The sequence below is a fragment of the Quercus robur genome, chromosome 8 (assembly GCF_932294415.1).
Source record: "Quercus robur chromosome 8, dhQueRobu3.1, whole genome shotgun sequence".
NCBI lineage: Eukaryota > Viridiplantae > Streptophyta > Magnoliopsida > Fagales > Fagaceae > Quercus > Quercus robur.
The window spans coordinates 51,251,743-51,275,556 of NC_065541.1; the positions used below are offsets into that span (position 1 = coordinate 51,251,743).

The 23,814-nt window shown below is 35.9% G+C and overlaps 1 protein-coding gene and 1 pseudogene across 1 annotated transcript; both read right to left on the reverse strand.

The window, feature by feature from the left end:
• Positions 1 to 4,881: 4,881 nt before the first annotated feature.
• Positions 4,882 to 5,382, reverse strand: LOC126696448 (uncharacterized). The gene has a single exon (XM_050393191.1). It carries the CDS (start codon positions 5,380 to 5,382, stop codon positions 4,882 to 4,884), a length of 501 nt encoding a protein of 166 aa, XP_050249148.1.
• A 2,164-nt stretch (positions 5,383 to 7,546) lies between these two features.
• LOC126696449 (U-box domain-containing protein 33-like) lies at positions 7,547 to 16,294 on the reverse strand (annotated as a pseudogene).
• Positions 16,295 to 23,814: the final 7,520 nt, after the last annotated feature.

Genomic DNA, 23,814 nt, shown 5'->3' on the forward strand with positions numbered 1-23,814 from the left:
AAGGGATCGCCTTGCCTTATCCCCTTAGAGGGTAGGAAAGGCTCAAGCTTGCTGCCATTGAACACAATTGCCATGGATGTTGAAGACACACAACTCCTGATCAATCTAATAATGTTAGGGGGGAGGCTGAAGTGTTCAAGCACCATTTTTAAGAAACTCCACTCAATGCGGTCATAGGCTTTCTCCAAGTCTATCTTAACTACCATGTAACCATCCTTCCCTCTCCTGCCCTTTAGCGAGTAGATTAATTCTTGGGCGATAATCACATTATCCGTACTTCTTCTACCTTCTAAAAAAGCTGCTTGCATGGGCAATATAAGAGAAGGTAAGAGAGGCCTGAGCCTTCGAACAAGGATTTTAGAGACAATTTTGTACACTATGTTGCACAAGCTGATGGGTCTAAAGTGCCCCACCGTTTCAGGTCCCAGTTGCTTTAGGATGAGGACAATGAGAGTTTGGTTAAGGTAAGGGGGGATAATTTGGCTCACAAAAATATCTCTGACCTCTTTCTTAACTGAATCACCCACCAACAGCCAAAATCTCTGGAAAAACCCCGCGTGTAGACCATCAACCCCAGGGGCTTTATAAGGTTTCATGGACTTTAAGGCTCCCCAAATTTCCTCGTCCAAAGGGGTATGAACCAATGTGTTAGCTTGCATATCATCTAGGCTCGCACACCAGTTCGAGCACCATGGATGGTCCATAGGGCAGAAAATTTGCTCTGATTGGTACAATTTTATGAAACTGGCTTGGAAAAGCTCCTTAACTTCCTCCACATTGTGAATCCAATTACCATCCCCATCTTGAATACTGGTAATAAAGCAGAGACCTCATGTAGGAGTGCATAAGGTCTAAGTGATGCTCTAATTTTGCATTTAGCATTTTTTTACCTCTTTCATTAAGTTTTTTTTTACCATACCGAAAAATTCACATTAACTTATTTTATTGTAAGCTCATTAATATCTCATTACTTGCCTAAACTTACACTACACATTTCTTTATTCTTCATGTCTTTTAGCATATCCACTGTTTTAGTATTTAAAAAAAAAAAAAAAACAAAATAAAATAAATAAAGACTAATAGTAATAATTAACCAAAAAAGAACTTGGAGAGAGATAGAGAGACACAAAAATGTTGAATTATTAAAGAAAACGCATTATTTCACTATATATTACCAAAATAAAAGATACGAGACTAACAAAACATTAGAAAGAGAGATAAAGAGGAATCTGAGAGGTCAACACCTCCATTATATTGGCCTTCCACCACCATCAAGACGCCGAAACCCCTACGGGTAATTCTTTTTTCTTTTTCCCTTTTAAATTAGGGGCTTAAATATGATTTAAGTTTAGATAATTTGGTTGGATAATTTTTGTTTTGGGTATATAAGTAGAGATAATATTTGGCGCGCAATGTAAAACAATATTCTATCATGGTTTAATTTTAAATCATTTATAAGACACATGCATACACACTTTTTACCCGCACCATGTCTTAATGTCACACTTTTGATGAGTGAAAGATGGTCAGAAAGTTCAGCATACTTTTATTTCGTGATATGAAATATGTAAACACAACTTAAATTTGTTGATTTTCATTATCCCGTTACTCTTTTATTTATTTTTAGTTTCATGATTTAAAAAAAAAAAAAATCTTACTTTAAAAAGACTACAAATATGCAGTGAAACTACTAATTTACTCTAATTTAGTTTACTTTTTCTTTCTAATATATGTACAACATTATCCAAAACCGTCTTATATAAAATATCGCAAAATTATCTGTGCATCATATAGATAACTTACTAGTTATTTTCAACTAAACAAACCCAATAAAAATAAAAGGTTTACATTCACGGCTTCAACCATTAAAAACGATTTATTTCCAAATGATTTATTTACTTTGACAGATCCAACACTATGTCATATTTTAGTCAAATTTATATATCTAAAAGGTGAAGCGTAACATTTATTGTTGTTATGCTCTAGTTGAGTCATATCAGCATTCACTTCATTATCTTATTTCTTTCCAATTTTCTCTAATTTTTTTTAACATTTACTCTTTTTTTTTTAATGTTTACACTTTCTCTAACCTTTCTCTCTTCCTTGCTTTTTTATCTTCCCACTGTCCTCTATTTTAATATCACTCTTTATCTTTCCTTTTATCTTCTCTCATTTTGTCTCTTCTTATTCAAACAATTTTATTATAAATTTGTCATTATCTCTTCCATTCTTTGCACAGTTTTCTCTCATAAAAAAACTCTCTCTCTCTCTCTCTCTCTCTCTCTATATATATATATATATATATATTGGTTGACTTTTTTATTTATTTTACTTGCATCTCTGCTTTAGGTTTATCATTCTTGACTAATTTTCTCAACTTTTTGGAATCAACATTTGGTCTATATGATGTCATTCATAAATCTTTGTTGGGGGAAAGGATATGATATTGGTGAAATACTTTAGTTCCCTAGGATTGCTTGTAGTTGTGTTTAGCCTTGTACCGATAGGCCAACGATGCTTGAAGTGTGAATGAAATTGAAGGCTATTGGGGAGAGAGATGGACTCACTGTTAAAAAAGATTTTAAGGTACTATTGCAACCTAAAATTGTTGCTGCTATCATTGAAGAGGATGTAATTATTACGGTTCATACCAACTGACCATGAATCATGTATATATCATGTATATGTTGTAAATGAAATACTAATATCATGTATATGTTCTTGTAGTTCAGCATAATTAATCTCTTTGTTTATGTGTTTCAGTGTTTTGTTTTGGTTTTTTTATTTTTTATTTTTTATTTTAAATATAAAAGATGCTAATAATATTGATCTTATGGGAGAAAAAAAATTTATATTAAAATTTATTAAAAATGCTTTTTAAATATTTAAAACCTTTCTATTTTTTATATTACTGATGTGTTTAACAAAAAAATATAAATAAATTATTGATTTTACACGTTTATCTTGGGTGGTTTTAACATTACATATTATTTTGCCTTTATATATTTATCTACTTTAATTTAGATGTTTATAACTAAATAATGATTCAATGAAGAATAAAAATAAAAAATAAAAAATAATGTCTATACATTTCTATACTATATATAATAATGGAAGTTTTGTAATAAATTTTATAAAGTTCTTTATGCATTACATCTTTAGCATTTTTTTTTTTTTTTTTGCAATTCTTGCTTTGTTCAACTTTTCATCTTCTTCAACCATTGTCCTTTTAGTTCAATTTTTCATCCCATCCAATAATTGTTTTTATTTTATTTTCATTTGATTTTCTTTATATTTTTAATTTTTTTTCCATTATATCTTCTTAAATTTTACTATTTCACTTCATTCAACCTTTGGTCTACTTCTACCATTCCTCTTCCATCTTAATCTATTTATATATATATATATATATATATATATATATATATATATATATATATATATATATATAACTGAAGCCTCTGAAACTCCCACAATTTTCCATGTCAGCACAATATTAAAAAAAAAAACATAAACCCCCCCCCCCCCAAAAAAAAAAAAAAAAAACATAAACGCGGCTTTTCTAAAACCCTAACCCAATATATACACTTGGCCTTGTCTTTCTCCAAAATTCACACAAGAGCTCCTTCTACTAGTTCCCTCAACCCAAAGCTCCTCCTTTACCAGCTCCCCCAACGTTCAGACCCACGGCAGATCTCCTTCCTCAGGCCCACGGCAAAGACACCATACCCACAAACCAACAGAGATCTCCTTCCTCAGACCCATAGCAAAGACCACTTCTCCTTCCTCCAAAATGCAGACCACCAACCACTGTAGAGATCTCATTCCTCAGACCCATGACAGAGCATCCAAAGAATCAAAACCTACAATACCCACCCTTCCCACAAACCAACATATATCTCCTTCCTCATATCCACAGCAAAGACCACTACTGCAAGCCACAAACCACCCACATGCAAACGCCGTCCCATTTGCCATTGATCTCATCCAGCCCATCGAAACCGACCTAGCCAGCCCAGTCGGTGATGCAATTTATAGGATTCATTCTTAATTTTTGTTCTTTGATTCACTTTTATTTAGATTTAATATTCCTGATTAATTTCTACTTTTATTTATTTATTTTTTATTGCCTTTCTCTTTAGTCTTTTCCTTCATTCAAATTGAGGTTAAAGGTATGGTATACGTTTGCCTCTGTATTAAATTTCTGAATTTTTTTTAATACATTTATTTGTCTATGTACATCTAATTTCTAATATTATAGTGTTCTCTTTACATTTAAAGAACTCATGAAACTCAATTTGAATTGTACTTATCATGTATAAATAAATTTTTTTTGAATTTTAATGTAGTTAATTTTTTGGTTTCAATTTCTTCCAACTCTCTTAGTCCAGTCTTTTCGCTTTGCTCTGTAGTAAGTAGACTCAAGTTACAGAGAACACGTCATATTGAATTATATGTTCTCTCTATTTTTTTTTCCCTGTGTTCTCTAAAAATCAATTTCAAATGATATACAGATATGGAGTAGGTTTATAAAATAATTTATATCTATCCTTATTACAATTGTACCTTATAGTTATCATCATTGAAAGAGTCAGTTTATTATTATTATTTTTATATAATAAAAAACTTTTTCGTGCATCGCAAGGGTTTGTAGATTTTAATCCTAATGTGCAATCAAACAAGAAGAAGAAAAAAAATTGTTTAAATCTTCTTTAAAAAGTTATGTTTGCAAAACATTCATATACATCTTAGAAAAAATCAATTTGCTAAAATCTATTCATTTTGATAGTATGGGTTTGATTAAGATTTTATTGGGTGATTTGAGTGGTGCCAATGATTTTTTTTTTTTTTTTTTTTTTTTTTTTTTGGTTTCAAGAAATACTATTTTACTACAGCTGAGAAAATTATCAAAGAAAGAGGTGCCCATCTCGCAAGCGAGTGAGCTACCTTATTACAGGAACGACTTGCATGAGAGAATTTTAAATTAGAAAAATATGAAGCTAGGAATAAAATGTTGTTTGCTATGTGGCTGTATTGGGCAAGAGATTGAGTCCCATTCTTCAAGTTCTGCATCAACACTGTCGAATCACCCTTCAAAATAACTCTATCAATCCCAATTTCTAGTGCCCTCCTTGCTGCCAAAGTCTTAACCTCAACTACAGAGGAAGGTAAAGAAATCAATTGTGAGAGCGAGGCCATGACCAAACCCTCTGAGTTCTGAATGACCACACCAAGTCCTGCTTTATCCTCCTTCACAAAAATAGCCCCATCAAAGTTAATTTTGTACCATAACAGATCAAGGGCTATCCACGAACCAACCTGAGTTTCTACTGCTGCATTACGGGTTTGATAAGGGGCTGTTACTTCGAGCTTCCTTTCCATTGCTTTCTCCAATAGTTGGCTGAGAGTGTAGGTAGATTTTCCCAATCTAAGATTATTTCTTCGATTCCAAAGATCTCAAACCACCCAACCAAATAATTTAGGTTCAATTTTTTTTTTCTGCCAGAATCATGCGAAGGAGGTCTATAAAACAATTGGCTTGTCTCAATGAGCTGCGGGTCCAATTTGGTTTCTCTCTCTCCATATGTCTTCGAGCTTGGGACAGCCTTATAGTGCATGTAACACATCTTCCTTGTGACACTTGCACTGGGACAACCATGTAGCGTATGTAACACATCTTCCTTGTGACACTTGCACTGTTCACACCGATCCTCAGTTTTAACTTTTCTTCGCATCAAGTTGTCTTTAGTAGGTAGGGAATTTTGGCAGGACCTCCATAGGAAATTACGAATTTTGCCAGGAACATCAAGATCCTAAAGTGCTGTCCACAAAGGCTTCATTGTATCAGTATTAGAGGGGCCGGATTGCTGCTGCAACACCTCATTCTGCAAAAATTTGTAACCTGATTTAACCAAGTAATCCCCATCTGGGGTAAATGACCAAATCAAGACATATTGCTACTAAGATTTGTACAATGGAATTTTTCTGATTAAGTTGGCCTCAAACTCATAAAATGAATGCTCCAGGATATCATCTTTCTAAATCCTCTGGTGTTCGTCAATTAAACAGCCCACCCTTGCATCTGCCTGACCATGCAAGATTGGTGATATAATCCTGGGATTGTTTTTCTCAAGAATCTACTTATCACCCCAAATTCTGACCGAATGTCTATCTCCAATCCTCTATTGCGCCCCCTTCCTAATCACCTCCCTGCCATGGATAATGCTTTTCCAAGCATAGGAGGCAATGCTTGGAGCCTTAGCTTGCATTATTGAGCAATCCGGGAAGAATTTTGGCTTGAACACCCTATAAAATAGAGAGTGCTCATCATGCAATAATCTTCAAGTTTGTTTCGCCAAGAATGCATCATTGAATAAGGATAAGTCCTTAAATCCCATACCCCCTTGGCTTTTTGGTTTGCACAGCTCTTGCCACTTAATCTAGTGGATTTTGCGGCTGTCTCCTTTTTGGCCCCAAAAGAACTTTCGAATAAGTGCCTCGATTTTATGACATAGAATCCCTGGTAGCTTGAAACATGACATTGTATATGTAGGGAGTGCTTGGGCCACCGCTTTAATCAAGACTTTTCTCCCCATCTGTGATAAAAGCTTACCTTCCTATCCCTGTACCCTCTTCCACACATGTTGCTTTATTTTTGCAAAGCTGTCCTTCTTGCTTCTGCCAACAAAGGAAGGTAACCCAAGGTATGTCTCATATTGATGAATGACCGAGACACCAAGAGTTTGCTTGATCACTTCTTGCATGTCTTGAGGTGTTGATTTACTGAAGAAGAGGTTTGTTTTTTATCTATTTATTTTTTGCCCTGAAGCTCCTTCATAGATCGCCAACAAGTCCAGTAACTTTTGACATTCAGATTCCTTGGCTCTACAAAAAATTAAGCTATCGTCCGCAAACAAAAGATGAGTTATTCTAGGCCCAAATCTGCAAATAGACACCCCCAAATCTCATCCTTACTTGCAGCTGAGCTAATAATGCCATATAACCCTTCTGTACACATCAGGAAGAGGTATGGAGATAGGGGATCTCCTTAACGAAGACCTCTAGTGGGAATGATGTGTCCATGGGGTTCCCCGTTGATCAAGACTGAATATGTGGCTGAGGTGATACACTCTATCATAAGTTTAACCCAACGATCATGAAAACCCATCTTTACCAACACTTGCTACATATACTCCCACTCAACTCTATCGTAGGCTTTGCTTATGTCTAGTTTAAGAGCCATAAAGCCCGTCTTGCCAGTGCAATGGTTTCTCATATAATGGAGTGTCTCAAAAGCAACCAATATGTTATCTATAATCAACCTATCTGACATGAAAGCACTCTAATGTTCTGAAATAAGCTGTAGCATTATCTTTTTCAATCTATTAGCCAAAACTTTAGCAAGAATTCTATATAATACATTGCTCAAACTGATTGGCCTATATTCAGAAATATATTTCGGAGATTTAACTTTAGGAATTAAAGTTATGAAAGAATGACCAAGGGAAGGAGGTATTGAACCTGAATTCAAGTACTCCAAAATGGCCTAAACAAGGTCTTCCCCAAGCAAGGACCAATAGCTTTGGTAAAACAATGGTGGCATGCCATCCAGGCCCGGCGATTTGAGTGGCGCCATCTGTTTCAAAGCTTTCTCAATCTCCTGTGAAGTGAATTCAGCAATAAGCAAGTCATTCATCTCAGCCGTTACCTATTGTGGAATGGAGTCCAAAACTGCCTCAAAGCCACTCGGATTGCTTGAAGTGAATAGTTGCTGGTAGAAATTCAAAATGGTGGTAGAAATCCGTGTGGGATTAGTGGTCCAACTACCCGAATCATCAAACAAACCATTGATATAGTTTCTCCTACTCCATTGCGATGCCTTACTATGGAAGAATCGTGTATTTTTTCTCTATCTTTCAGCCACAAAACTCGTGATCTTTGAGCCCACATCTTCGCCTCCTTGTCCATTAATAAATTAATCTCCTTCTCAAGTTGCCTCATAAGCTTAGGATCACTCCCTCTGATTGCTTGCATCTTTGCTTGCACAAGAAGTCTTTGCTTTTTCTCTAACTCACGCCTGACATTACCAAAGTTTTTTCTACTCCAGCTTTCTAACTCCTTCCCACACTTATCAACTTTTTTAATTATTTTAGTGCCCCACGGTTTGGCACTGCCTTCCCTCCAAACCGCTTCAACTGTTCTGCTACAACCTACATCAAACATCCACATATGCTCAAAATGAAAAGGTTTTTTCATATGACAATCCATACCTTCCCATGCAATCAAAAGAGATTTATGGTCCGAGGTGGTGACATCAAGGTGGTGGACTTTAGTTCCAGGAAATAAAGAGAACCATTCATTTGTCGCTACTGCCCTATCAAGGCATTCCCAAACTGTATACCCGACAAAGTGTTTGTGCCAAGTGTATTGAGTTCCAACAAAACCCAAGTCCATGAAGCGACATTCATCAAAAACACCTCTGAATGGTTGCATTTGGCTATGAGGTCGAATCCTCCCTCCCCTTTTCTCATTTTGCTTCGTAATTTCATTAAAGTCACCTACACATAGCCATGGTGATGGACCCCTATTTTTTAAGCTACGTAGTTTAGCCTAAGCTTCATGTCTTTTCTGTGTATTCAGCTCCCCATAAAAACCCATAAACCTCCATTCATCCTCCTTATTTTTGTTTATAGTAGTGTCAATGTGATACTTGGAAAAAGTTTCAACCTCAAGTTCAAAGTTTGCTTTCCAAAAAATTACTAAACCCCCCCCCCCCCAATTTCTTCTTGGTACCTCAAATTTGTTCTTGAATTCTATACACCTTTGAACTAATTCTAGTCTTGCTTTGTCTGTCTATGTTTCGGCTAAAAATACGACAGAGGGAGCTTGTGCCTGCACCAATTCTGCAAGCTGATCTTCTGTCCACTGGTTCCCAAGCTCGTGGCAGTTCCAACTGTTAGGACATAAGTGATTCACTTGTTAGGAACATATGTCACTATTTTATGTAATTGGCTAATCCTTTGACAAAACGCACTTTATTTGTATTTGGTTAGATTTAGGATGTATTTAATACTTCAAGAAACTTTATTTCAAGATTAAGTGTTGAAGCCATGCAAGTCTGTCCAAGAAACAAGCTGAAAAGTGTCTGTCATTAAAGCTCGACAGCTAGCCATCTATCGAGCGTAAAGAGCTATTTAGCCCCGTGGCTCGACAGCAGCTCGACAGATAGGGTATCTGTCAAGGTTTATGAAAAACAGAATTTCAGATTTATTTTGACTCTAATCCGTGTTTATGTGTTTGGGCTTTCTTTTCTCACAACCCTAGACATATAAAAGGATTATTTTAAGGGCCGTCAAAGTGTTCACAAGTTGTACAAGTGTTGAGAAAAGTTTGTTCAAGCAAATTGTGACCGAAGACACAGTTTTGCCCTAGTTCATCTTTCTTGTGAAGAAGTTGCTATGTTTGTGCACCGTTGGGTTTTGTGACCAAGCATCTTCTTGATCTCCATCTTTGGGATGAATTGAAGAACTTTGCAGCCAACAACCTTCTCTAGTTGGTGATTGAAGTCGCGTACTAGGATTCGCGCAATTGGTTAGTCACGTACTAGGAGCCGTGCATCAAAAGGAAAAATTGTCACTACAAAACAAGTTCAATTGGGTATTGGGATAAGGGTTCAACTTAGGTTGGTATAACGTACTGAAATTCCTTTACTTGAAACTGCTTGTTGTGATAATAGTGGAATTTCGAGAGTGGTGACCTTAAAATCACCTAGTGGGGTTTTTGCTGTGTAGGTTTTTCCCAATTGTAAACAAATCACCGTGTTATTTATTTTCCGCTGCACACTTAGTTTAATTGGTGATTTGTTTGTGTTACCACACGTTTACATGTTAATTTGATTAATTATAAAACTTGGCTAATTAATCAATTAATTTATCACAAGGGGTCAATTCGTTTTTGGCCTATCAAGTGGTATCAGAGCAGACACACTCTAATTAGGTTTTAATCTTTGCTATGTTGATTCATTGACTCCTGTTTGTCATGGATAAAGGATGGTCTTTAATCATACCTCCTTTATTTGATGGCACTAACTATGCATACTGGAAAGTACGCATGAGAGCTTTCTTGCAATCTTTAGACGAGAAGGTGCGGCAAGCTGTTGAGATATGCTAGACCAAGCCAAAGGAAGCGCCGGCCGACTGGGATGAAGCCAAGATCAAGGCAGCAAACTTCAACAGTAGGGCATTGAATGCTTTGTTCAGTGCAATCACTAATGAGAAATTCAAGAAGATATCCTCCACTAAAATTGCAAAGGAAGCATGGACCATCCTTTAAACAACCTATGAGGGAACCAAGGTTATCAAGGATTCGAAGCTATAGAGGCTCACTACAAGTTTCGAAGAGATTAAGATGGAGGAGGATGAGTCGTTCGATGAGTTCTATGCCAAGCTCAAGGACATAGTGAACTCAATTTTCAATTTTCGGGAAACCATTTCTAAGCAGTTTCAGTAGAGAATATCTTCTTGAACTCCTCACTGGTGACTGCACTGAATAAAGCATTCAATGCCTTGTTGTTGAAGTTTGCCGCCTTGATCTTGGCATCATCCCAATTGGCCGGCGCTTCCTTCGGCTTGGTCCAACCTATCTCAATAACTTGCCACACCTTCTCATCTAGAGACTGCAAGAAAGTTTTTATGCGCACTTTTCAGTATGCATAGTTAGTACTATCAAATAATGGAGGTATGATAAGAGACTGTCCTCTATCCATGACAAATAGGGGTCAATGGATCACACAATAAAGATTAAAACCTAATTAGAGTATGCCTGCTCTGATACCACTTGATAGGCAAAAAACGAATTGACCCCTTATGATAAATTAATTGATTAATTAGCCAAGTTTATTAATTAATCAAATTAACATGCAAACACGTGGCAGCACAAACAAATCACCAATTAATACTAAGTGCAGAGGAAAATAAATTAATACGGTGATTTGTTTACGAATGGGGAAAACCTACACAGCAAAAATCCCACCGAATAATTTTAAGGTCACCACTCCCGAGAATCCACTATTATCACAACATGCGGTTACAAGTAAAGGAATTCCAGTACCTTATACCAACCTACAATTGAACCCTTACCCGAATACACAATTGGACTTGTTTTGTAGTGACAATCTCTCCTTGTAATACACGGCTCCTAGTACGTGACTAACCAATTGCACGGATCCCAGTACGTGACTTCAATCACCAACTAAAAAAGGTTGTAGGCTGTAAAGTTCTCCAGTTCATCACATGATGAAGATCGAGAAGATGCTTAGTTACAAAACCCTACGGTGCATAAACACAGCAACTTCTTCACAAAAGAGATGAACTAGGGCAAATTCTGTCTCTGGTCACAATTTGCTTGAACAAACTTTGCTCAACACTTGTGCAACTTGTGTCCACTTTGACAGCCCTTAAAATAATCATTTTATATGTCTAGGGTTGTGAGAAAAGAAAGCCCAAATACATAATCACGGATTGAGGTCAAAACAGAACTGAAATTCTGTTTTTCATAAACCTCGATAGATACCCTATCTGTCGAGCTGCTGTCGAGCCGCGAGGCTAAAACAGCTCTTCAAGCTCGATAGATGGCTAGTTGTTGAGCTTTAATGACAGGCACTTTCTCAGCTTGAATCTTTGACAGATTTGCATGGCTTTAACACTTGATCTTGAAAAAAGGTTTATTGAAACATTAAACACATCCTAGATTTACCCAATTGCAAGTAAAGTGTGTTTTGTCAATTACATAAAATAGTGACATATGTTCCTAACAAGTGAATCACATATGTCCTAATAGATCCTGTGAAACTCATCAGAAGAAACACCACAAAAAAATAGCGTTAATCGCTTTGCTATTGGCGTTTGCCAAAGCAAGAGCAGCCTTATCCCATTCGGATTTGGTAGTAGTGGGTCAATCATACCCATTCTCAATGGAATCCCATACCGTCTCATCAATAGCACAAAGAAATGCCCTCATATGTACTTTCCAAAAAGCATAATTACTCCCATCAAAGAATGGAGGAGCATTGAGAGATTGAGATCGTTCCATCTCACTTGGGGCTAGGATCACACTAGGATAATCAAATTCGATAAGTGTACCAACTTTGATACCAATTGAAAGCTCGGATTTGTGTGAATACACAAGAGTTTGTTTAGACCCCTAACTAAAAATTACAGCTCGGTTGGTTTTACTCTAACTTGAACTAAGTGTGGAATAAGAGTAAATGTGCATAAACAACTAATAAAACTACTCTAAGCCATATTCATCAAATACCAACAATAAAATGAAAGATTAAAAAGTAGGGAAGAATGGTGCAAACACAAGATAACACCAAGACGTGTTATCGAAGAGGAAACCGAAGAACTCAGCGAAAATCCTTTCTGCCGCCCTCCAAGCAGTAAATCGATCCACTAAAGAATAAGTTGGAGTATATGAATAACAAAAGACCCTCCAAGCCTAGTCTACCCCGTGTACTTGAGCCCTTCAAGCTCTTGCTACCAACTGGCTTCTCGGAGCCTTGTCTTCTCTAGCTTTCCCGGATCCCGTAATTCAGCCTGATTGCATCCACTAATGATTGGCTTCTTCCAATGCTTCCCAACAGCACCAAAACCTTACTTTACACTTAGATTAATTGGGTGTGATAAGTGTTTGGGCTATCAATCTCTCAAGGATTTGGATATGGAGAAGTAGGAGTAGAGGAAAACCACAAGGAAATATATAGATGATTGTGCGTATAACAATCTCTAACTCTCAAGTGTATTTCTAGGATTTTCTCTCTGAAAAGCACTCCTTACAATATGTGGGTAATGAGAGTATATAGAGTGTGGTTAAAGACTTGGTAAAACAAACATGACAAAATAGCCAAACATAATGTTTCGCGAGAATTTTGCAGGAAGGCCTTACCCACAAGACACTCACGAAAACTCTAGGCTGTCATGACTTTTCGCATTCCAGTCATGTGCTCTACACGTGGCTACTTCGCGAGTTAGCTTCTCATGAGCTTCTTGCGAAATCCACTTGTTCTTCACTTTAAGCTTGAGTCTCCACACTTTCTCACACACAACCCTTACAATTAAAACCCCCACATAAATACAGGGAAAATTGATTGAATAAAACTACAATCAAATTTGCCACGAAATTAAAGCCAAAACAAAATAGTTGTAAATAACAACTTTACACTTTCGGTTCTTGTCACAACACCTCAAGGCCAAGCAAGCCAACTCTTGAGCAAGCTTAAATGGCCAGTCTCCAGCCAAAGGATCCAAGAGGGCTTCCAAATTTCTGGCATCCAAGGCATTTTGCACTGCATTTGCTATTTTGAAGGCTGATCTCCCAGTCAACAATTGTAGCAATATAATTCTAAATGAGCAAACATCTGACTTCATTGTAAGCTCTCCTGTTTGAAGGAACTCGGGATCTATGTAGACCAAAGTACCCTTTGGGACAGTTAGATGACACTGTGTTGTGTTGTTAGTTGAACTTTTATCTTGGCATATCATGTGGCAGATTCCAAAGTCACTGAGTTTACTAACAAAGTTGGAATCAAGGAGGATATTGGAGGGTTTTATTTCACCATGAACGATGCTATGAGGTTTAATGAAATGAAGATACACAAGGACTGAGCACAACTCCATGACATTGCGTACTCAAGTTTGCCATGATAATGGAGGACTGTTGTCCGTGCGAATGAGTTGATCTTCAAGGCTTCCGCAGGGGTGATACTCATAAATTAGAGCAAAAACTTCTGGGCAAGATCCTACGAGTCTGACAAGATTGGGATGCCTTAATTGACTCAATACACGAACTTGACATACAATCAACTAGTTAATGAGAAAGAGAATGCCAAACTTTTGGCCCAACTAAACTAAGTCCATTATTCAAGTGCAAATAGTGTTGTAGCTTTTTTCTCTTTTATGTTGTGAGAAAATTTAGTATTAACCAAATTGTAAATACTAATACACAAACCTCCGTTCGGAATTCTGAGGGGCCTTGTGTGCCTTGAGATTGTAGCCTCTTTATAGCAACTCCAGTTTCATGCAGGCGACCTTTATAAATGCTTCCATATCCTCCTTGTCCAATTTTGAGTGATTCATCAAACCATGAGTAGCTTTTTCAATGTCAGCCAAGTAAGTACTCAGTGCAGAACTGAGGCATGTGCCTAGAGGCCTCTGCTTGTTTTCTTTTCAATACTTCAGCATCTTTCAGTGCACTGTCACGCTCAATCTGAAACTTATCTCTCTCCTTTTGTAACTCTACAATATGGTTCTTTAACAATGTTTTCTCGTTTGGAAATCCAGAGTTCTTCCATGACTTGGTCTCTCCGATTCTTCACCTTTGCAACTTCTTCTCTCTCTTTCGCTAACTCTTCCACAATTTCTTTTCTCTGAATCGATTCTTCTTGAGCCTATCAATTGGATTATTGTAAATTTGTGTAAGATTTTTCAACTCTTAATGTTTACATCAGTATGTTTTTCAAGAATAGTAGTGCATATGATAGACAAGTACAAGTTTGCAGTGTGCTGAAATAGTTTATTCTGCACCAAGCAGAGTTTTTCTTTGACGAATTCATATTTATCTACATTATTTTGGCCAAGATTGCAAATTTAACATGAAAAAAAAAAATCCACTAATATTACATGCAAATATAAGTTGAAAGAGTGTAAAAGAATGTCCGTAAATGCAAAGGTTCAAGATTTTCTAAAACAACTTACCCTGTGTATAGCCTCAACCAAATCCCTTTCAGCTTTCCTACGCCTTTGTGTCTCTTTGTCAGCCTCTGCTTCTGCTTGTTGATATTGCTCATAAAGAGTATTATCTAAACTTCCATCCTACTAGGATCCAATGAACGTATAGTTTTCAAAGCCTTCATATTTTTATTGGTTGATCAATTCAGAAGAATAATGTTGAAGAGAAAGGAAAAATGCTTTCTATAGATAAATCCAATTTGAAGTCACACATCAAAATGTTCACATTCTCCATAACATATATATATATATATATATATATATATATATATATATATCTCCCACTCCACAAATGAATGTTTTGCACATACCACAAAATTGAGAGCTCCATTAGAAGAGCATGTTGATAAGGTGCCCAGACTTGGTTGCAGGAATGAAGATGTAGCCTCCACAATAGAAGGGCTTTTTGAATAACAAAAAGGTGGAGAGAATGCAATTAAGTCATTCCCCTCACTCCACGAAGTCAGAGTTACAGATAGTCCAGATTCGGTGATGTTCCTATTTTGCCCCAAAGAAATAGACTGTGATCTCAACGGGTTTGCCTTTCTAGCTTCCGTTTCTGCACTTGATTCCCCGTTTTGTTTTAGTAATTGCTTTAATAATAGGACTAGGACAGTTACATGGATTTGTAGTTACAATCATCTAGTGTACAATCAAAGAACTTTTGCAATTTCTAGTGGACAATCTTCCTAATTAGAATCTAATCAAGCATTTTGTAATCTTTAGTATCAATTGTACACATCATAGCTGCAATGTAATTAATAAATTAGTAAACAAACCTAGTATGGATGAGGTTACCCCTGCAGATAAATTGTATGTGACAAGAGACGTGTGCATTCTCACACACAAATATAGCTTTAGTAGACTTTAGTTCCATCATTTTTCTGCATCATTGAGAGAATATATTAATATCTTTAACGATGTTCTAAGCTTTCCAAGATCATATACAAATTGTTGATGTCAAAACATTAGCTACTTGATCATCATGAACATCACAAATTAAAACCAGCAAAAAATCTTGTAAAACACCAACAAGAGTAAAGCCATTTTCGCAATGAATTCAATTAACTAACTAAACCTATCAATCAGTGTCCTTACCTTTTGTGAAATCCCAAAGCCAAAGCATACAAGCATATCAAATGACTTGGTGTATGTATTCAAGATTTATTTTCTCTGTTTATTTATTAGATTGCATTTATTTTTTAGTCTAACGAATTGTAAAAATTTTATTAAGGTGTTCTCTTCTTCAGTTCTCCAACCCTTTATAAGCTCATCTTTCCTTCCGCTATCACGAGGATCTTATGCCATTTTTCGGTTCCTTTTCCCTCTTCCGACCATTTCACCATCATGTGTGCCATAAATTACGCTATCGTTAAACGTAGTGACGCCCAGTTTCGGTCGCGGCAGTCGGATTCAGTAGCTCCTCCCTCCCATTCAGCTCCATCCCGTTTTGCTCCATCCACATTTGCTCCTCCCTCTTCTTCAGGTGATGTGACATTAGGAGACATCATGGCGCAGCTGCAGCGCATGGATGCTCGTCTAGATACACTCTCTACGGAGTTGTATCAGGTGAACGTTCATGTCGGTAGTATTGCACGGCGACAGGTGTCCATGGGTGGTTTTGCTCCTGCGACTGCTCCTTCACCACCTTCATCCGTGGCTTCTGATTCTGAGGATGAGGATGATGATGATGGTGATGACGATGATGTTGCAGAAGATGCTGATGAAGATGCTAGTTCTACTAATGAGATGTCTACTTGACATTCTTACCCTTTGTCACTCGTGACAAAAAGGGGGAGTAGTTTTGATATGAAAGTAGTCATTCTTAGGGGGAGAGTTAGTATGGGCCATTTTGTTAGGGGGAGTGTTGATAAGTTTTGAGTGATGTAGTGAGGATAGTATGTATCTTTTCTTTTCTTTCTTTTTAGATACATTATTCTTGTACATGAGGTCTTGTGACCATTTATAGACATACATTGTACTTTACTCCTATTTATATTAATGTATGTTTTTCTTTCATCTACCCCTTCATGTGTTGTTTCTTTTCTCCCTTTATACACATGCTTCTTATTACTTGTATGCAATCTATTATTTTTATTTCACACAAAAATGCCTTGATGAATTTTGTTTAAAGTGTTTCAGAAATACAGGTTGTCAAAGTTTACTTGCCATAAACTCTCTTCTTGCAAAGTTTTTCAAGAGTTTGTATTATGATAGATTTTATTGTATTCAATAAGTGAATATGAGTTGAGTGATTTATGACTTCTCTCATATGTTCATTTGTTTGTTATGGTTTTGTTACGGATTGCCAAATGGGGAGATTGTTAGGACATATGTGTTTCACTTGTTATTCTTAGGGGGAGAGTTAGTATAGGACCATTTTGTTAGGGGGAGTATTGATATGTTTTGAGTAATGTAGTGAGGATAGTATGTATCTTTTCTTTTCTTTCTTTTTAGATACATTATTCTTGTACATGAGGTCTTGTGACCATTTATAGACATACATTGTACTTTACTCCTATTTATATTGATGTATGTTTTTTCTTTCACCTACCCCTTCATGTGTTATTTCTTTTCTCCCTTTATACACATGCTTCTTATTATTTGTATGCAATCTATTATTTTTATTTCACACAAAGATGCCTTGATGAGTTTTGTTTAAAGTGTTTCAGAAATACAGGTTGTCAAAGTCTACTTGCCATAAACTCTCTTCTTGTAAAGTTTTTCAAGAGTTTGTGTTATGATAGATTTTATTGTATTCAACAAGTGAATATGAGTTAAGTGATTTATGACTTCTCTCATATGTTCATTTGTTTGTTATGGTTTTGTTACGGATTGCCAAATGGGGAGATTGTTAGGACATATGTATTTCACTTGTTAGGAACATATGTCACTACTTTATGTAATTGGCTTATCCTTTGACAAAATGCACTTTACTTGTATTTTGGTAGATTTAAGATGTGTTTAAATACTTCAAGAAACCATGTTTCAAGATCAAGTGTTGAAGCCTTCAAGTCTATCCAAGAAAACAAGTTGAAAGTGCAAATTCATTAAAGCTCGACAGTTGCATCTATCGAGCTTAAGAAAGCTGTTCAAAGACTGGTGTGCTGGACACCTGCTCGACAGCTTCTCGACACCTCTTATCTGTCGAGATTTAAGAATTTTAGAATTCAAATATGATTTTCTTGGGATCTGTGAATATGTCTTTGGGCTTTCTTTTCTCCTAACCCTAAACATATAAAATGATTGTTTTAAGGACCGTCAAATAGTTCACAAGTTGCACAAGCATTGAACAAACTCTGTTCAAGCAAATTGTGACTGGAGACGAAGTTCTTGCCCTAGTTCATCTCTTTCTCTTGAAGAAGTTGCTGTGTATGTGCACCGTAGGGTTTTGTGATCAAGCATCTTCTTGATCTTCATCGTATGGATGAACTGAAAAACTTTGCAACCTACAACCTTCTTAGTTGGTGATTGAAGTCGCGTATTGGGATCCGCGCAATTGGTTATTCACATACTTGGGAGTCGTGCATCAGAAAGGGGAACTGTCACTACAGAACAAGTCCAATTGGGTATTGGGATAAGTGTTCAACTATAGGTTAGTAAGGTACTTGGGATTCCTTTACTTGTAACCGCTTGTTGTGATAATAGTGGAGTTTCGAGAGTGGTGACCTGAAAATCACCCGGTGGGGTTTTTGCCGCTAGATTTTCCCTATTCATAAACAAATCACCATGTTATTTATTTTCCGCTGCATAATTAGTTTATTGGTGATTTGTTTGTGCTACCACGCATTTGCATGATAAATTGATTAATTAATAACTTGATTAATTAATTAATTAAATTCTATCACTAGGGGTCATTCAATTTGTGGCCTATCACATTTATAAAATATCAATTTATAAATAGAATATCAACATATTTCTTTGATATAAATTAGTTTAATAATCAATACTGTTTTGGAAAAACCCCCAAAATTAGTAAACACCACTTACCTTTTAGTTGCAAAAACAAAAGAAATCAACCTCCCTTGAATCACAACAATTCAGTAGAATTAGAATCTAGCAACACCAAAAATAGGTTCATTAATAGACAATTTCTCACTTAAAAATCTATTTTCACACTTAAACGGTTTTATCCTAGACAATATTGATATACCCAAAATTCTTCATTTATTCACCTAACTATCCAATTCACTTTTAGCTTTGATCAGATTTTTGGACTTAAAGATATTGCTGCCTAATCAAAATTTTCTATTAATGTCATCATAGGTATTCATGAAACTTCAATAGGGCCAAATAATGAATATATGACCAACTTGAATGTAACAACTATATTATTTATTCATATCCATTCACTCTAACATTACATCTTTCCAATCTAATATTGGAAGCCACGTATAGCCTTAATTTATCAATCTAGTTGCTTAGTATGCTCTTTTGATGCCGCTGGACTAGGATTTAGACAATAACAAAAGTGTGGTGCATGTCAGTTGACAGTAAACAAGTGAGACTATAAACCATTAAATATAAACCACAAACCACCCTTGATACTCCTAGCTTTAGACCCACAACAACAGTCCCTATTTATTTTTTTTCGAATAGGTACGCAATTAACAGATGTTTCCTATAAGCGTGGGAACAAATACTAGCCATTGAGTATTTCAACTTTCCTATGTTTAGAGCAGAAGAGAGCCATACCTACAGTCTCGCTCACAGCCACAATGAAGCAAAGTGTTCAGCAGTGTGATGCAGCTGAAGCAAAAGGAAGCCTTATAAGTATATACACGTGTAGCTTAAGAGGTAAAAGGCTAGATTTTTTAAAAGCTTATCAAGGCCTATATATTTACTTATGCCACCTCACTTGGGTTTCATATTTCATAGTATTTATCTTATTTTTAATATCTTAGACCCAATTCAATTAAATCCATTTAATTATAGGCCTCCTTTTTAATTTACATATAATAATTAAATTGGTATCAAAATTATAGGGTATTACAGATTACCCTTTCCTATCTTAATTACTTTAGGATTTTTTTTTTAAATTTTTTTTAGAGAGAATTTCATAACGTATGGTGTCCGCTTTTGATGATTGCTCTTTTATTATCATACTAAGACACCAATTGGTTTTTTATATAAGTGGAAATTAAACCCTAAATCTTTACTAATCAAGTTAACTGAAACCCACTGTAAAGTTGTGATTTACAACTATTTTATGTTGGCTTTAATTCCGTGCCAAATTTGAATGTAATTTTGTTCAATCTTATGTACCATGTATTTTATGTGGGATTTTCTTGTAAGGGTTGTGTGTGAGAGAGAGAGTGTGTGAAGACTCAAGGTAAAGTGAAGAGCAAGAAGTTTTCGCGGGTAGCTTGTGAGAAGCTTTCTCGCGAAGTGATGCATATGCCCAGCACATGACTGGAATGCAAAGAGTCAGGACAGGATGATGACAGCTAGTTTTCACGAGTGTCTCACGATTAAGACATTCTCGCAAGATATCCCTGAAACATTATGTTTTGCCATTTTGTCATATCTGATACACCCTATCTCTAACCACACTATATATACCTCCATTACCCACAGATGTTGAGAAGTGCTTTTCAGAGAGAAAACGCTAGCCACAAACCTTGAGAGTGAGAGATTGTTTTACCCACAACTCTCTACACAATCCATTGTGGTTTTCCTCAACTCCTACCTCTCCATTTCCATATCCTTGAGAGGTTGATAGCCCAAACACTTACCACATCCATTCTGAGTGTCAAGTGAGATTTTGGTGTTACTGGGAAGCATTGGAAGAAGCCAAGCTTTGGCGGATGCAATCGGGTGCATTGCGGGATTCGGAAAGCTAGACAAGACACGGTTCTGAGAAGCTTTGTTGGAGTAGGAGCTTGGAGGGTTTAGGTGCATTGGGTAGATTAGACTTGGAGGGTCTCTTGCTATTCATGTATCCCAACTGATTGTCTATTGGATCAATTTACCACTTGGAGGGCGGCGAAGAGGTTTTATGCTGAGTACTTCGGTTTTCTCTTTGATAATACATTGACATGTTATCTTGTGTTTGCATTATTCTTCCATACTCTTTTAGCTTTCATTTTACTGTTGTGTTTTGATGAATATGGCTTAGAGTAATTTTATTATTTGTTTACTCGCATTTACTCTATTCCGCACTTAGTTTAAGTAAGAATAAAATCAACTGAGCCGTAATCTTTAATTTGGGGGGGTCTAAACAGCTCTTGTGTTTTAACACATTTTTGAGCTCTTACCCACTAATTACTTTAAGAATGTTTCTATAAATTTGGGAATGTATTGTATTTGACAAATTTACCCCCTTTCCGCGACAAATAGAAAGGTATTCTTCTAGGATCTCATTCATAATTTGTTTTTCTTTATTCCGGTGGTCCCTTACGATCCTTTCATCGAGTAAGTTTAGTGGGCAGTCTCCAGACTATCCACCCACTGCAAAATAAGAAAAGCTTAAATGAATTCCATTTTGAAATACTGAAAAAACATGCAAGAAAAAGCTAAATCTTAGAGAAAAAAATTGCAATTCTCCGGTTCTCCATAATCTAACAAAGCAATTTTGAGTCAACTAATGTTGTAAACTGATTGTTTAGCCATAAAATCCCAATCAAAATTTATATACGTTAGATTAACAAATTTTCCAAATTTACTAGCTAGTTATTACTTTATTATCCGAATTTAATTCTCCACAAGCCAATTATTATCCAAAGTTTCTTTTCAATTCGTTTCACCACTCTAGTAGGAATCATTTCTTGTTCCAAGAATAATTAAAAATCCCTGGTAAATGTTATCAAGAAGTAATTCATTAATATGAAGTTTTTGTCATTTAGAATTCCACAAATAAAGTCAACCAAGTACACTTCTAAACTAAAGCGAGTCATTCAGCTTCTAGCTAGATAGCACAGAATCAATTACAATAGATAAATCTTTACCAACATCAAAAACTAAATCCCCATCAAAACGTCCAAGTTTTATATACAAATAATTAATATTTATACATGGATCAAACACACTTCTGGGTGTGATTCGTTGTGTAAGTGTTTGTATGTGCATGTGTTTACACTTCACAAGCAAACCCCATATACACATACATACAATTATATATGTATATATATACTATATAGTATGTATAGACGCGCGCACATAAATATTCTGAGACTTACATCTAAAGGGTATCCACTTTGCAGGTCGATGCACATGAATAATGCAAATCCTCTTTCCACCACAGTTGTGTAAAGCCCATAATAGGATTGATAAGCACTCTTTCACATCTATTCCCACTACAACGTATATCACCATTTCTTCCTGTACATTTTTAGACCCCTTAAAACACAAGTTGATTAACTTAGTTATTTAGCCAAGTGATTACTTAGGTAAATTAATCAAATTTAGGTTAACACAAGTAAATTATATCATGTAAACAATGCGGAAAACAAAGAATACAACGATATGATAACCTAAGAAAATCAAACCGGTAAAAAATCTGGAGAGGATTTAACTTAGCTATCCTCAAGATAAAATAGATCTACTATGAAAAAATTGAAATTTTACAATAGTGACTTAGACTACTAATATCCTATTGCTACCTCGAGTAGAAATAGCGACTTAGACTACTAACATCCTATTGCTACCTCGAGTAGAAAACTTACTACTACGACCACATGACAGCTCCGAGTCCAATCCACGGACTACTTCTTTCTTAGATTTACATCAACCATAAGTACTCCCACTTGTGTTTTTCTTTTAGCTCTTTATGCAGCAACTGAAGCGATTACCAAGCTCTCGACATCAATCTTGATCTTGATAACCCTAAGTATGTATAAAGGCAAACACCTCTAGATCTCACAAGAGATTTATACACACAGCATATCAACAACTTTTGAAAGCTTTTGGGTACAAAACCCTAGATCTATAAAAGAGGCACAAGATGCACTCTAATCTATCTCTTAAAGGCCTTTAAAAAACGTGCTTAGGGTTTCTTTTATATACTAGAAGAAGTGGATTTGAAACCCTAATCCTTAATGGGCTTGAACTGCTATTTGGACTTAATTAAAATTCTGTAGATATGAATCTCGATCGATCGAGTCTGTCTCTCGATCAGTCGAACCAGAAAAATTTTGAATTCTTCTTTTTGCAGCTTGCTTGTTCTTGAATCTTGACTTGTATCACCTTGAGCATTGTCTAATAATACATATAGACTCTAAGATTTATACCTAGACAAGTTTGTGTTTACAATTTGCCAATTATTCTAAACTTTTAAAACCTAACACTTCCTCTAAATTCTCATGCCCACTTGCCGGAATTGCCTCAATGTTTCTATAGCTAGTAAGCTATTATATAAATCAACTGGTCACCAACAAGATCTAGAACTAGAAGCACTCCGAAAATTTAAACCATCAAAAACCTCATATATTTTCCCTTCCATTCAATTGGAAACTTATTCATCAGAATCTCAAGCTACCTGTTTCATCAGCTTTCTCTATATATAAAGTATAAACCTCATGCTACTATACTATACCAATCACCACCTTTCACTTTCTGAAGATAACGCAAGAATCAAAATTTTCAACCAAAAAAAAATAATAATAATAAAGGAGAAAATTATCTAGAAAGAATTGAAAAAGAGTCTTTGTTGGTTCTGTGAAGTTTCCTAAGGTCTGTATAATTACAAATATGATTAGGGGAACATGCGAAAGAGTCCGGACAAGCAATCCCTTAGGAAACATAGATAGACCAAGTCCTAACTAAGTAAGCCACATTTTCATTCATTTTCAACTATACTCATAAACATGCGAAAGAGTCCGGACAAATAATCCCTTAGGAAACATAGCTAGACCAAGTCCTCACTAAGTAAGCCACATTTTCATTCATTTTCAACTATACAAGTTTTATTTACTTATTTCTTCTCTCCCTCTCTTTTTAGTTTTTTCTTTCTTTCAACATTCCTTACGTCCCAAGTATTAATTAATCCTGTAGAAACTTGGGCCCATTTTTCATTGAACGAACTAGCGAA